This window comes from Ascidiella aspersa, chromosome 1 (assembly GCF_963924565.1).
Source record: "Ascidiella aspersa chromosome 1, kaAscAspe10.2, whole genome shotgun sequence".
NCBI lineage: Eukaryota > Metazoa > Chordata > Ascidiacea > Phlebobranchia > Ascidiidae > Ascidiella > Ascidiella aspersa.
Window position 1 is genome coordinate 33,854,675 of NC_139447.1, and position 14,929 is coordinate 33,869,603.

The following is a 14,929-nucleotide window of genomic DNA, read 5'->3' on the forward strand; positions in this document are numbered from 1 at the left end:
CGAAATCGATAGCGGCTCACAGTATGGTCGTGCCGTGATGCATGCTTATAAACAAAAGATATAAACAAACTGCTTTATCGTTGTCTGTACTTAAGCTTGACAATGTGAAAATCACTTTACTTTCTACGAAATACCAAGGATTTACAGTTGCTGCCAAATTTGTATTTTAAACAAGCTTACAAACAATACTGTGGTGTCTGCAACGTATTAGAAGAGATTTTACTTTGTATTTAAAACGTTACCTAATCTAGTGTTTTAAGAAGGTCTTGTGACTAAGCGTCGAGCTAAGCCCCGCAAAAACATGTGTTTTTCAGAGTTTGCGACGTTTTAAAATACCACCTCGCTCGATATATAAATAATTAAAACCCATAAAAGACGACTATAGACCCAGTTACGTCGCTATTTTGTGTCACGTTTAAGAACGCTGATAGCAAATGTCTCACAGGACCTCAAAAAGAGTCTTTTAGGCTGAGTCTTATTCTGTGCACTCTGTACAGAAGTGGTTTCCAACCTTTTTCGTATTGTGGCAAACTACAGAAAATATAAATAGTTCGCCGTACCCTTACTCGTATTTTGGCTAAGTGGTTTATTCACAATTAACAAGCTGAAATAACTCGCATCGACGAGGATAAACAAAACTTTACTTTTTGTTGCATTTTAATCGTACATCGAAAATCGTACCAAGAAGCTTACCAACAGGGCAAAAATTGGACCTAATATCTCTCGGCACCCTTGAGCGTTAAAAACGGCAACCCGTATGGGAACCACCGCGTCTATCCGAATGTGGTTTTGAGTCACGAACATAGTTTTTCTCTTGCCCTTCCTTCCTCAAGGCGTTATGTCTCGACTTGTCTTGACTTGACTTGATACCACCGAGGTCCTTAAAGAAAATTCAGCACAGGTTTTATAGCAGGGAAATGGTGGCGGTTTTATATGGTCCGTTCAGGTTCCTGTGGCGGATAATAAAGATAACACATTACGTTTTGGTGGGTTTTACAATAATATTTCCTTAAGGCGTTTGCTCGTAAACCGCCGAGACTTACCACAGCATATTGGAAAAATTATATTATTTGTTTTGTTCAATATAGTTTATACGCCTGTTTCAACTCTTGTCAGTTGCTGACATTTTCTCTGAATCGTAAATTTAAATGAAAGCGCAAAAGTTTAAAACACTGTAAAACACTTTCAATTAAATACAAAATAAGGATGTCTAACACTTTACATTTTATTCCGAAACCGACACCCGATATTTTGGACACAAAGTATCGCGATCCAATACCAAATTACGTCATTGCCATGCTTAAAACCATCGGATAGACAAAACTAAAAGGTTAAAAATTCCTGTTTTTTAACTTACTAAGCCCAAACTTGCTTTAGCGTAACTTTTTTTTGAAAAGGTTACCTTTCACATTGTAATCGTTGAGTTGAATCGCAAATTATGGCTTAAATTCAAATCATAAATTGGTATTGGATCGGCACCGATAGCACTTTAGTATCGGACGAGTATCGATACTCCCACTTGGCATCAAGTATCGGCTTCGATCGGACATTATAGGACACCCCTAGCACAGAATATTGCAGTTTCGCCCCAATACGGTATTCCAGTGCATGTGCTTGCCTGCGATATGTGGCTAACGAGCTAGTTGGTAAAAAACAAACGCCACGGACGGTTTCCAAACTGAATCAAACACCTTTCCACTGGAAATTGGACCTTTGAAATGTATTCGCGCGAAAAGTGGCGCTTTGTTTTGTCGTTCAATGGAATTCCGTGTCGCTACGGTTGCTCCTAGGGGTCCAAATTAAGGCTATAACTATTGTTCAATATTTTATCACATATTTTCTGTATTATTTACAGTTGTATGATTTACTCAAAGCTGCCAAACACCGTTAGCATTTAAAAAACGAAAAGTCAACGTTGCGTACAACCTCACTTATTGGTTAATCGATTTAGAATTTCAGAAGTAAATTCACAATCGTTTAAAATCGATTCAATAAAACTAGACCCATAGATTGGATTACTCCTAGACGGGGATGCGAACATTTTTTGCACAATCTGTGCAAAAATGTACACGCGAAATACCTAAAAAATGTGCGCACATTTTAAAATGCCTTGAAATCTGCGTACTTTTTTCAGAATGTGTGCACATTTTAACAACTCTTAACTCTAATTCAAAAAAAGTGCGCACATTTTTGAAGGCAGTGTGGCGTGTGCGCACAATTTCGCGTGTACATTTTTGTGCATATTGTGCAAAACCAACGTCACGTACCCTGTTGATTACGCCGCCAAGCCTAAAATTGGCTTTTAGTCTAACCTTTGATCAAAATCATCGCCTTTTCGCTATTAGTTTAGTTAAACATAACAGCACGCTGATTTTGAAAGCCAGAGTATTCTTTTGTATAGCTTTGTATTGTTTTATGGAGATTTTCGAAAATTTTGAAATATTCCCGTTCATTAAAAAACGACGCCGGGTTTTTATTTCATTAAAAAACGACGCCGGGTTTTTCTTAAATGGAGCTTCATGCAGCGTATGACCGGGTCTGTTCTGGTGAAATTACAGTCACACCAGCTTTGACCAAAGTCCACTGCGATTTGGCAAGCCTGGCAGATTTTCAAACTCGTTACATTTGTGCAAACGCTCCGAACCGAACTCCATTTCCTAATTGCCGAGGCATTTCCTGATCGGCCACCATTCGCCTTCGCAAACACTTAAGAGAAAATGCAAGCCTGTTATTGCTTTTGGTTGAAATGGAGTCCGTTTTACAGAAATCTGTGACATTTTAGCTAGTTTCCCCCATAAAAATGTTAAAATTGGAATTCCAAAAAACGGAAATGACTTGGTGTGAAAGCGTTTCCTATGTAATGCCCCGTTACCTTTTTTATACACAAGGGCATCAAAAACGGTCAATCCTTTTAACGTGTTTATTGGTTGAAGTAAATCTTTCACGTGTTAGTTTCATCACCAAATCCCATAATAATAAAAGCTAAAAAAACATTTTTTATAGTAGAAACACTATTTTACAACGGATAAAATGTTGGTGTGTTTGGCTCTAATTAAAAGAGTGGTGCCCATTTGGTTTTCATTATATTGGGTACATTTCCTATAGTTCGCTTGCGTAATGGGGGGGAACCAGGACATAAATTATTTTGGTGACGTAATCAGATTGAGTTCAGTCATTGTTTTTGAATGACTTGGTGTCTCTTGGGAAATATGCTTAACTTTGGCGGAAGCATTTTGGTCAAAGTTCCGTCCCACATGTGTCATAAGGAACATAATATGCCGCTCATAAAAGTGTTTTTTCTTAAGGGCAATTTTGTGCTGTAAGTCTCTCTAATGACTTAAAAATTTACGCGAAATCAAAGCGGCTCTGGTTTTTAGCTTGGTGTTTGTTTAGATAAACTATTGACCGGGCCTTCTCCCCGGCTTACTTTGTTATACAACAGTTGACATACGGTCGAAAGATCGCAAATTCCCACCACAGAATAAAGCAAGGCAAAACCTAGGAGCTCAACAGTTCAAAACCTGATGAAAAGTGTATAGACTTTTAGCAGAGGTTCTCAAACCGTATCGCTTTAACTTTTCAAGGGCTTCGCACAATGATTTCGCTTCGTATCAAAATTGCGGTAATAAAATGCTTGCAACTTTTGATTTTGATTCTCTAAAAAAAAAACGGAAAAAAAATAGTGAAACTCCTATCGCTGGGGTACGTGGCATGTCCAACAAATATAACTTTAGCTTTAAAAAAACTTTAAAAAAACACTGTCTGCTATCTACGGCAGTATTAAGTGATCCGCAGACAAGAATTCTTCCATTTATTATTTTTATTACTTTTGGGTGATTTATTGGAAAAGTGTTTCAGCTTGACTATAGTGCGTATATAATTTCACAGGTTGTAGAACGCGAGACATGGGACAAGAAAATCGACTTCACCCTCTCCTGCATCGGCTACGCTGTGGGTCTGGGAAACATCTGGCGATTTCCTTATCTCTGCTACAGAAACGGGGGAGGTAAGAACACTAGAATGCTGCTCCTGTAAAACTTTATCGGCCGCAAACACTTAAAGTCACACCGCTCTCACCAGCCGCAGACGTTGTGCGGGTTTAGGGTTCAATTTTCTGGCTGTGCTAGAACGTGAGTTCATGGCAGCGCTGTCGATTTGGCCTTAAACAGGCGCCTGCAGCCCTTAGTGATGCTTTGATTTACCTCTCAGTCACATTGACTGAAGATAATACAAACTACGTATCGAAACATGTTAATCAAGAATGATATCGATGTACTCGACCTTTTTGGCTTGGCAATTGATTACCAAGCTGCATTACTGATCCGTGTATAGTGTACCCAGGCTCCTGCAGGTTTTGCGAGTCTTGTCGACTTTGGGGTCGTTTTCTTGTCGTGTTTCAATGTCAAAAACGACATTCGACAAGTGTGGACGTGTAAGGGCGAGGAGATATCTTCTTTTTTTATACAATCGGTTTGCCATTGAAGTGTAGAATGCGAATTATCAAGTAACAAAATACCTATAGCCTAATTCTGCTGCCGTGCTATGTTGTTTTTTTAACCTTAATTTGTAGTATCGTTACCTGTTACCCAGAAAAAATCACTTAAAATTCTGCAATCAATACAAATATTTCAACAATTTAACCTCCCTGTGCAATTAATTATTTCATATGGCTGTCAAAATAATATCTCCCACCAGTTTAACATCCCTGTTTGCCTCGCGCCCTTAAGTTGATTTTGGATTGCGCTTGGCTGGAAACACAAGTAGGCGGCGGAAATGCCAACAGCAGAGAACCCACTTTAAACGATTTCGATGTTATCGAACCTCCTAGTAAGTCGTTCCCATATCCGCTTTGATGGGTGCACTACTAACTGACCGAAAATAGGCTGTGGTTTGGTTTCTGATTTTCCTAAACTAACTTCTTAAGGTGTTTTATTACAAGACTGAAATGGTGTCCTAAATTTCTAGACCAGTCTCGGTCACGAACGAAAATCCACGATCCATTGGCTCCTATGGAGAATAATTTACTAGAAAAATGTCGCTGAGTTACATTGTTTCTGCAAACACTTGACTTTGTGATTTAAGACTGAGAAAAATTTCGTCAATTTCCAGTTGCAAATGAAAATTTTAAACAGTTTAAATTGTTCTTAGTGCAAATGAATCCTAAGATATAAGCATGTATACAAATCCGATGTCAACAGATTTACATAAAAGCGTTATACAACAAGGAGAGTCCTTAACTGAACAAACTTTAAAAGCGTGTTTGATCTGAACGAATAAAATACCAGATGCTATTAAAATAAAGTACGTGATTACGTGGTGAGCAGGTTAGCACGGATTGTGTACAATTTCTCAAAGGGGCCGCGCACGAGTTCCAAGTTCGAAAACAAAACATTCATAAATTGTTTAGCTTATGAGCCTCGCGAAAGGCATTTTCAATGCAGACCGGGAAACGTCGCAGAGTTATGAGTCAGCTCTCTTCAATTGAGCTCATCCTGCGGAAATAGGCGTCAGGTTGCCGACTAAAGGCACTCTGTGTATTTGCAACCGCCCTAGCCCTGCTGTGTGTGTCGTGTTTCGCCATGCATCCGCTTTGCAAGTTCATGTTTGCAATGTTTTCTCAAATGTTGAGTTGCAACTGAAACGTACACCTGACATGTACATATACATGTACATTTAATGGCTGAAACAAGATCCCACTGAATTGAGGTTGTATGTACTAACAGGATGCAGCAGACCGCAGTACTATGGTCGTTTTTTTCGTTTCTCGACGAGCCTGTGTTGCTTAATAGGTAAAGCGAAGGCACAAGTGTGGCCGAAGGCTGTGAGTTCGAACCTCACTGCAGGCTAGTTGTTTTTCCAGCCTGGTTTGCTTGCACGATAATCCTGATCAGGCTGACTAATTTTGGCAAGCCTTTCCAAAGGCATCGGATGTTGAATTGCAGGAAAAAATTGCCCCTTTACCTTAAGCATGTATGTCTTTAGTTTTTTTTGGCCATTTCCCTGTTTGGACGGTATTGCATTGCCCAGAAGTTTTCCTTTTTTTTCGAGAAAAAAACACACAAAACAACATTTTCATTAACCTAAAAATCGCATTTCATAAATCACAAAGCAATAGGTAAATAAAAATTAAGTATTGTTAGTTTTCCAATGGATATTGTGTAAGTCTAGCATTCGTCACTATACAGCTATTTAAACAAGTTTGATTTATTCAAAATAATAAAAGCTTTAGCCCCTGAAAATGAAACATGGCTGCCGGAAGGTCTGTGCACGTTTTTACACATAACTTGCTGCAAAGCATTAAAAAAGGTACTACCACCTTAACTTCCCGACTGAACATACAACACGTCGTTAAAAATAATTATTTTTACCTGATGTTTGACACTATGCCTAACCTTAACTTTTTGTCGTAAGCCCTAAAATTTGCCACCGTACCTTATAAACGTGTTTAATTACGGCACTCATAGTTGTTTATTATATTTGCCCCAAGGCTTGGTGTAAACATTTTTGCTTAAAGTCCTTAAACTTGTAAAGGCCCTGTAACATTTGACTTTACTTAATATTTGCTACCGTGCCTGACACACGTGTATTTCCATTGCAGGTGCATTTTTGGTGCCTTACCTTATATTCCTCTGCATCTGTGGCATACCCCTCTTCTTTCTGGAACTTTCCTTGGGTCAGTTCGGTGCTCTGGGCCCGGTTTCAATCTGGAAGATCGCTCCATTGTTTAAAGGTACGTCACCCGTCACTACTATAGGACCTAATGTAATCGTATCGTAAATGGTGTGATGTAAAGTACTGTTAATGTGTGAATTTAGCATTGAAAAAAAATCTTCAATTTTGTAATAATAGGTCCATACTACCACACGGTGATCGTATCATATGGTTTTAACTATTCGGCCTAATTTGTCCGGTATATGGTAAATCTAGTTTACGGAATGTGATAAAATTTCGTTTACTTTCAACATTTAAATAGTTTTGTTAATCGCCTTAATCCGTTTGGTCATCAGTCTACAGGCCGTTTCATCAAAACTTTAAACTTGGAAATAACGTTAGGTTTTATGTCGGTGTATATAACCTCATTATCTGTATCGTTATAACTAGAGATCGACCGATATCCATTTTTTTGGACCGATACCGATTTTTTTTATATACCTTGGAAATGTTTAAAACTTGAATTAATTGAAAATGAAATCCTAATAATGTTTTAGTTTATACACCTTAATAAATTATTAAACTATTATTTTGCACATTAACTTGGCTTGATGCTCAAACCAAATTTTTTTTAATAAAAAAATTGATAAGTTGTTTGTTGTACACGAAAAATTATATCATATTTTATCGGTTTACCGATATATCGGTATATCTCTAGTTATGATTTATTTTGGTTTAAACTGCTTTGAGATTGTCTTAACGTATTGAGTTTGTGTAATCCCGTAAGTCTGTAGAGGGCAAATAATCGTCCGACTGCAACAGTCCTAAAAACCTGTAACGTTGTTAGATGCCTCTTGAACAGGAGCTCCTGGTGCAAACGGAAGTGATAGGCTCATGTTACGGGTTGTGTTTTACATAAAGTCGTTGAACGCCCGACATATGGAAGTTCTGAACCTCTTGTATTTAGATGCATGTGGTATTCGTATCGTTGTACAACACACAAAAACCATGTATTAAGGTGCCGAATCCAATGTCGTTTATTTTTATTGCTCACGTGAGAAAACGCGCGATAGTCTGCCACAGTGGGGTATGTTCACGTATTACCAAGCGCACGGTGTTTTAATAAATCGTAACATCGTATGTCAATCTGTGGTTTAAAGTTAAGCGGTATCACGTCACTTTTTTGTGATTTTTCGCTTGATAACCCTATCGACGTAGGTTTACGTATTGACTATCGTACCAAATGTATTTAACAAGGTTTTCTATGTAAACAAAACGAAAATTTTAATCAACATATTTTATTTTTTTAATCTACATCAAATCACAATTACAACGCAGTGAGATTTGAAAATAAATACAAGATAAAAATTGCCATTTATTTTAATCAAACAATCGAAGCAAGTGTAACGTTGGGTGTTCCCATGTTGAAACAGTTTTGTTGTGAATTACCGGTGTATAGGTGGTACGGTCTTATGTAGATACGTGTTAAACTCAACACGATAACCTGCGTTTAGGATTTTAGGTGGAACGATAATCGTATCGTGTTATGTTTGCGCAAAGAAAACCAGTTGTTACTCTTATCGCCTAAAGTGGTTCTCAACCTTAATGCAGTGGTTCTCAACCTTTCGTGGCCCATTTTCGTTGCACAAAAATTTTCATGAAAAGAACAAACTATGAAAAGGTTTATATCAAAAAACAGCGAAGCATATACCAATACATTTACACTTCATTTAGATTCCTTCTCAATTCCTCCCCAAGCCATTATTCCTGTAAAATTAGGTATAGTGACACAAATGAAACTATTCTTCAATAAATCTAGCTTTTTTAAATTGTTCTGTGGCCCACTTAAACTGTTTCCATGGCCCACCAGTGAGCCATGGCCCACTGTTTGAGAACCGCTGATATAATGCTTGTAGGGTTTTATTCGGCAACGACACCTTAGAATATTATGGTACTAGACTCCCCAGATTAGACAATCGTATCGTCTTGCTTTATTAAATTGAAAAAATGTAGCGTATCGTATTATGCTTTAGGTTTTAGTTTGTTACGCTACCATCGAATAGTAAGCTACTGGACTCCCCAGATTAAAGTGTAGTTAAACGATCGTCTTACTTTATTGGAGTGTAAAGAATAATTGTTAATCGTATTGTATTATGCTTTCCAGGTGTTGGCTACTGCATGATCATCATTTCGTTCGTTGTGTGCGTCTACTACAACGTGATCATCGCCTACAGTCTTCACTTTATCTTTCACTCTCTCACGTCGACGCTTCCTTGGGGAAATTGCGGCAACTATTGGAACACCGAGCTATGCAGGGACAAGTCCTATAGTGAGTGGCTGCTTTGCTTTTTTAGCGAAAATTAATCGAACGTCGCTTTTCTACTGTGAATTTTGAAACCTTTTGGTAGGTTTATGGCGGGGACGGGTTTGAAGGATTTCCAAATAAAAACTGTTTTACATCGTGTTGAAACAAAGTCTTTAAATCTTGAAATGTCTTAAGTTAGATTAGAAATAAAATGAAAGCTTTTCAGTTTTTACAAACTAGTTAGAAATATGAAATTCAGGTTACACACATGGTAAAACGCCCTTTCACCCCAGATGTCAAAAGGTTTGTAAAACAATAGTGGTCCTTTTTAAACGTAATTTGTTCTAAATGAGAAACTTGGGAAATGGTATTTTTTTTGTCCCATACAGAATTTAGATTAGAACAATAGAATTTCCACAGTAAGCAAATCATCTTTTGGATATTAAATTAAATTAGCAGATTAAAACCCTTAATTGTTTTGAATAACTCAACATGCGTGATGAAGTTGTCCATGTCTGCTTAAGACAGGGATACGCAGAGTTGGTAAAAATAGAGGAATCCGACCCCGGCCAAAAAAATGAACCCGATTCCTGAACGCACTCCGGCCAAATGCGACTCTACAACCTGAATTATCCCATTTAGGTAAAAAACAACAACAAAATAAGGTGAATTTTCAGCTATACGCTCATCAGGGTGTAATACAATTCATCACCCCCACAATACTAGGTTCGAAAATATTCCAACATATACTATCCAACCTTACAAGTTTGCGGACTTTTAGTTTCGAAATTAGGTTCTGCGCATGTCAGACTCGGAACCCTGGTAGTTTTTCTCACTTGAGGACCGAGTCCGACTACAGCAAAACTTACCAACTCCGTCGAGTCCCGAGTTCAACTCCGCATCCATGCTTAAAAGTCTCCTATTACAGATATGAGCTCCTCTATACCACCTGCCGCTTACGGAATCAACTGTAGCACCGGTTGGGGCTGGTCTGAGGCTACGGGAACGACTAACGTCACAATGATGGACAACAGCACTTCGTTGACTGACCTCGGCATTAACACGACCGTCAATGGAAGCTGTGTCCAGTTCAAAACAGCCGCACAAGAGTACTTCACGTAAGACGGATAATTTGTTGTTTTTGTCATGATAATTAAGCCTGCATTTTTTGGAGCATAATGGACGGAGGTTGTAGTACGTAGAATGTATATCAAAGCCCATACAGAAGTTTGCCCAATTTTGTTAACTTTTTGACTAAATATTAAGATAATGGCTGTAAGTTGTAGTTAGATGAATGTATATTGTATATAGTATATTTGAACGTTTCGAATAATTCGTTGTTCATCCTTTTTTCCGCATTTGATCTCTCATCAACGCCCTGAATAAGCATTTTAAACAGGATGTTGAAAATGAATAATGATATACTCGAAACGTCCATAGTGTAACATACTTGTATATGGGCTTTAATATTCTTACAACGTTTAAATGATTTTGCTCTAATCCGTGTGGTTTAACAGCTCTTGGTCTGTATAGTATAACGCCGATAAAACTGAAGATCCGTTATTGCCTTGTACTGGTAGCAACGGTTTATATAATAATATAAAGAAGACAACAACGTTTATCCTTTGCTTAGCAACAAGGTCCTCCGTCTCACCTCGAACATCGATGTTCCCGGAGGAATGCAATGGGAACTTCTGGGCTTTCTCATCCTTGCCTGGATCGTCGTCTTCGTTTGCCTCTTCAAGGGAGTCAAGTGGAGCGGAAAGGTGGGTTTCCCAGGTTTGGGAATGAGAGTGGGGTTCAGAAAAAGAAGGGTACTTTTTAAAGTATTCACAAAATGCTTCTAGTCGTCTGTAAGTGGTCTTTGGATATTATATCCAACTTTAAACCTCACAACAACAATATGCTTTAAACTTGAACGCTGACTTTAAACTGCAGTTTTAACGCCTTTTATAGCGGCGTTTTAAAGCACTGTAAACCCAAAAGGAGTAGTTTAAAAGTTCCAACCACACTGAAACAGGTAAACCAAAATTGGCTTGCAAATTAACCATTATTTTCTTTACGGTTGCCCTAGCGAAACAATGTTTGCGTTATAACGTCCATTCTGGTCCACCAATCGATATTTTTGACAGCTTGTAGACCTTCGAGACCTTGTCTTATTGAAATAAATGAACCGAGAACCTCCTTTACAATATCTGTCTCATACAAAAAAATTGATCCAAACTATGACGCCCGATAAAATAAGAGTTATATTGGTAGAATTGACAGCACAATACTCCGCTGTATGCGTATTTCAATGACTAACTAAAACACTTAATGGATCACTCACTATTTTCGAACATAGTAAGAATATCAAAGCCTATACAGAGGAGGTGCCCGGTGTTGAAAATGAATAAAGAGTTATTTGAAACGTTCCAAATTCTATCGAGGCCTACTTTTGTGTGGGCTTGATACTTTTACTACTTCTTACTACAACCTCCCACCATTATTCTCTAATATTTTCGGACCAAATTCTAAATTCAAATTCCAGCGTTTAAGCTAGGGTGGCCTTTGGATCCATCGCCCGCAGCAAAAAACATAAAACAGAGATCAAAAAGGGTTTTCTACTAGCACGTAACTTTAACTCAACACTCTCTTTTCAATAAAAGAGAAACTGGAGACGTTAGGGTGCCGCGAGGATGAATGATTACAAGTGAATCAAACGGTTTTTTTAGCTCGTGCAAACTTGGTAAACAGTCCTAGCGTTAAGGAGATGTTGCCTAATGCCCACATAAGTATTCAACAGAATTATTATTGCGACAACAAAATGGCAAAGAAACTCGCCTTGAAATATCGTGTCTCTGGACTGATTGGAATGGTATGAACTCGAAAATTTGGAAAAACAATTTATATAAAAAAAATAGTGATGATTTTCTTTGGATATATAAATTGAGTTTTTGAATTCTTTGAGTAAGATTATTATATTAAAAAACTTTAGAGCTGAAAGTTCGTTCTGCAATTTCAATGCCGTAAAACCCGACATAGTGAAAATGGATTTTTCATGCAATTTAGAGATGTTGCCCTGTTTTATAAGCTTGCATAGTAGACCATGCAATATGCAGCCAGTAAGGCACGCCAAACAACTGTATTGGTGTTTACTGCGCCTAAAAGCAATAAATAGAATTCGGAACAGCCTAGCACCGCCCACGCTCAGTATTATCCGTCCCTTCAAACCTATCAGTTGTGTTTTCGTGGAAGGCTGCTGCTTTGTAAAGTGGCTCAGCTCCCGAGCCTCTATTGTAGCTTGTATAGACGCCCTTTCGGTGGATAAGTTAGATCAGATCCAGCCCGAAGCGCTAAAAGGATGTTTGCCTTCCGCTATGACTGTAACCCGAGTGAGCGGCTTTGGAACAGCCGAGCATTGTTCATTCTCTTTTCCAAACCAACTGCTGCCGCCCGTTTACCCGCCCTTTTCACGCGCCTTTTTTTCGCGCCACAGCTGCCGTTTTGGCGCCAATCGATGCCGCCGTTTATATTTTTCCGAAACGACCGTTTTTTCGGGGGGCGGGGTGCTGTTATGTTGTTGAGGAGCCAAGCATGTGTCGCTTTCTTTAACAAAGGTTTATAAACACATGACTTTATGGCTTTTTTTAAACTCGTTGTAATATTTAAGAACTTTGTTAAAAAAAGTGTTTCGTCCCGGACAACATTCCCCTACTTTAAGATAATAATTAGAATTTCACTTTGAATGTGTTCTAATAAACGTAAGGGTAATCGAAAGTTCTGCGGCCATCTAACCTAAAGTTACATTTTCTGATACAACATATCCTGTTAGCTTTATTTCATGAACACTTTTAGGTAAAACGTTACACATAAGGTCAACATTTTGCCTTGATGTAAACATATATTATATATATCTATGCAATATGTCCTTAATGGCGGGAAATGCAATATTTTTGACAAGAGGAATTACCAGTATCCCAAACTGTTAGAACGGCATGCCTAGGTGTTAAGAAAGCGTCCAACGCTTAATGTTGTCGTTCGCAACTAAAGTTGCTGTAGAAACTAAAGTACCGCTTCATTTCTTCCAATGTGCCAAATGCCCCAGTGTGCGTTTCTCATTCGAGCGCATTTCCGTTTCCAGCGTTAAAAAGGGTCACAGCATGCTTGGGAACTTACTGTGATGTAAAAACATACGAACTTCTTTCGTATCTATTTTAAAATAGAGGTTTTCGATGCTTCACTTTTAGGATTTTGCTTAGTGCCCCCGATTTTGGAGACATTTCCTGATCCTTAAGTTGATTTGACCATATTTTTTAGAAGTGACAAATGTTTTATTGGAAAACTGGTTAATTATAAATTTATAACCCATGTGTTCCTTCTTAGCGGTGTAAATACAAGAAAGTTTAAAATGCGTGCCATACTAAAGTTTAAAAAACCTGCCCTAAGAAAAACCAAGATCGCAGTATGGCAGCAAATAAAAAAAATAGATTGCAAAAACGTCACATCCCTTCCAAATGTTTAAAATCCGCCTTGTTTCGAAAAAGGGGGTCAATCAAATACACGTCACGCCCTTTTACATAGACGCTTAAACGTTAAAAAACGACAGCCCTAAGTAAACGCGAATCTCAATATATAGGGTCAGAAGATAAAATAATTCTATCCAAACTCTTTGATAATTGTACCAAACACTTAAGGGTAGCGGCCAAAATGTGGTATCAGCTTTCCAATTTTTTTTTTTTAAATCCGCCTCGTTTCGAAAGTGGGCCAACAGAAACACATCACGCCCCTCACAGCGATATAGACACTAAAAACATTCCAAACAAAACTCCCAAAGGAAACCAAACTACAGGTTCTTCGGCCAGTACTTGTTTACGAAGCGACTGTACGAGAGAGAAATACAAGCGTCGGTCATCTGAGAGAGGTCAGCTTACCAGACCGAGGTCATACCTTTCCCTTTATCCTTTCAGGTTGTTTACTTCACTGCGACGTTCCCCTACCTTGTCCTTATCATTCTGCTCATAAGGGGGGCGATGGAGCCTGGCGCCTACACCGGAATCGCCTACTACATCACTCCAAATGTCACCAAACTACAGGACATCAGGGTGAGTGCAAAATTCACTTTCACTTTAAAAAGCCGTGCTTTTCAAGATTTTCGCCCCTCTACAAAAATATGTTGGGGATTGCCACAAAACTACAAAATTTACAATAAGTGTAAAATCAAAAACACCAAGTAAGCATATTTTTTTTACTTCCCAGACCGTTCAATGCTAGCAAACTTGGGAAGGCAAGGGTGGATGCGCGGCCCCGCAATTTGCGATTCCACCAATTCCATTTTAACAACCCTATAACACTTGCTTCGAAAGCTGGGATCTTTACCCTTAACGCGGACCCCTAAAAACTTTTTGTTTGCGTGGACCGGGATAAGCAACATTTTTCCAATATGACGTCTAAAAGAGACAAATGTGTGTGTTATTTTTCTTCGAAAAATTTAGTTTTATTTTGTAATTACACACAAAGAACCAATTAGACCTTTTTCGGCCCCCAAAACTAGCCCACGTACCCCCAAAGGGTCCATGTTTAAGAACCCAGAAAACGAATTTTGCTTCCATTAGGTAGAAAAAAGTTTTGCTTTAAAACTAAGCAGAAATCGTCAAGAAAACATAAGAGCAATTTTAGTAAAAGAACGTTTGTAGTGTACACTACAGTAAACCAGTAAATAACTGTTTTCTTCCAAAAATCCAAAAATTCTTAATAAAACGCGAATGAATAGCTTCTTCCAAAAACAAATAGAGTTTTCGCTTTTTTAAATCGAAAAAACATCTAGAAAACCTAAAAAATAGATCTTTCTATAAAAAAAAAACAAAATAAATTTTTTGCATCCACAAAATGCAAAAAAAACTTCCGAAATCACCCAGGAAATGTTGCCTATTCAGAAACCTCGGTCAAACTTTGGCCGGTAAAACGACAACCAGAATGGTCGGTGGGGTCACA

The 14,929-nt window shown here is 38.2% G+C and overlaps 1 protein-coding gene across 1 annotated transcript in view; it reads left to right on the forward strand.

Moving 5' to 3' along the window:
- Window positions 1–14,929, forward strand: part of LOC146169900 (sodium- and chloride-dependent GABA transporter 1-like) — a 33,985-nt gene that overhangs the window by 4,595 nt on the left and 14,461 nt on the right. The window contains exons 2-7 of the mRNA XM_083390222.1: window positions 3,889–4,006; window positions 6,599–6,730; window positions 8,816–8,980; window positions 9,885–10,074; window positions 10,590–10,722; window positions 13,906–14,040. Of these exons, the coding sequence (XP_083246348.1) occupies window positions 3,889–4,006; window positions 6,599–6,730; window positions 8,816–8,980; window positions 9,885–10,074; window positions 10,590–10,722; window positions 13,906–14,040 (873 nt within the window). The remainder of the gene's footprint in view (window positions 1–3,888; window positions 4,007–6,598; window positions 6,731–8,815; window positions 8,981–9,884; window positions 10,075–10,589; window positions 10,723–13,905; window positions 14,041–14,929) is intronic.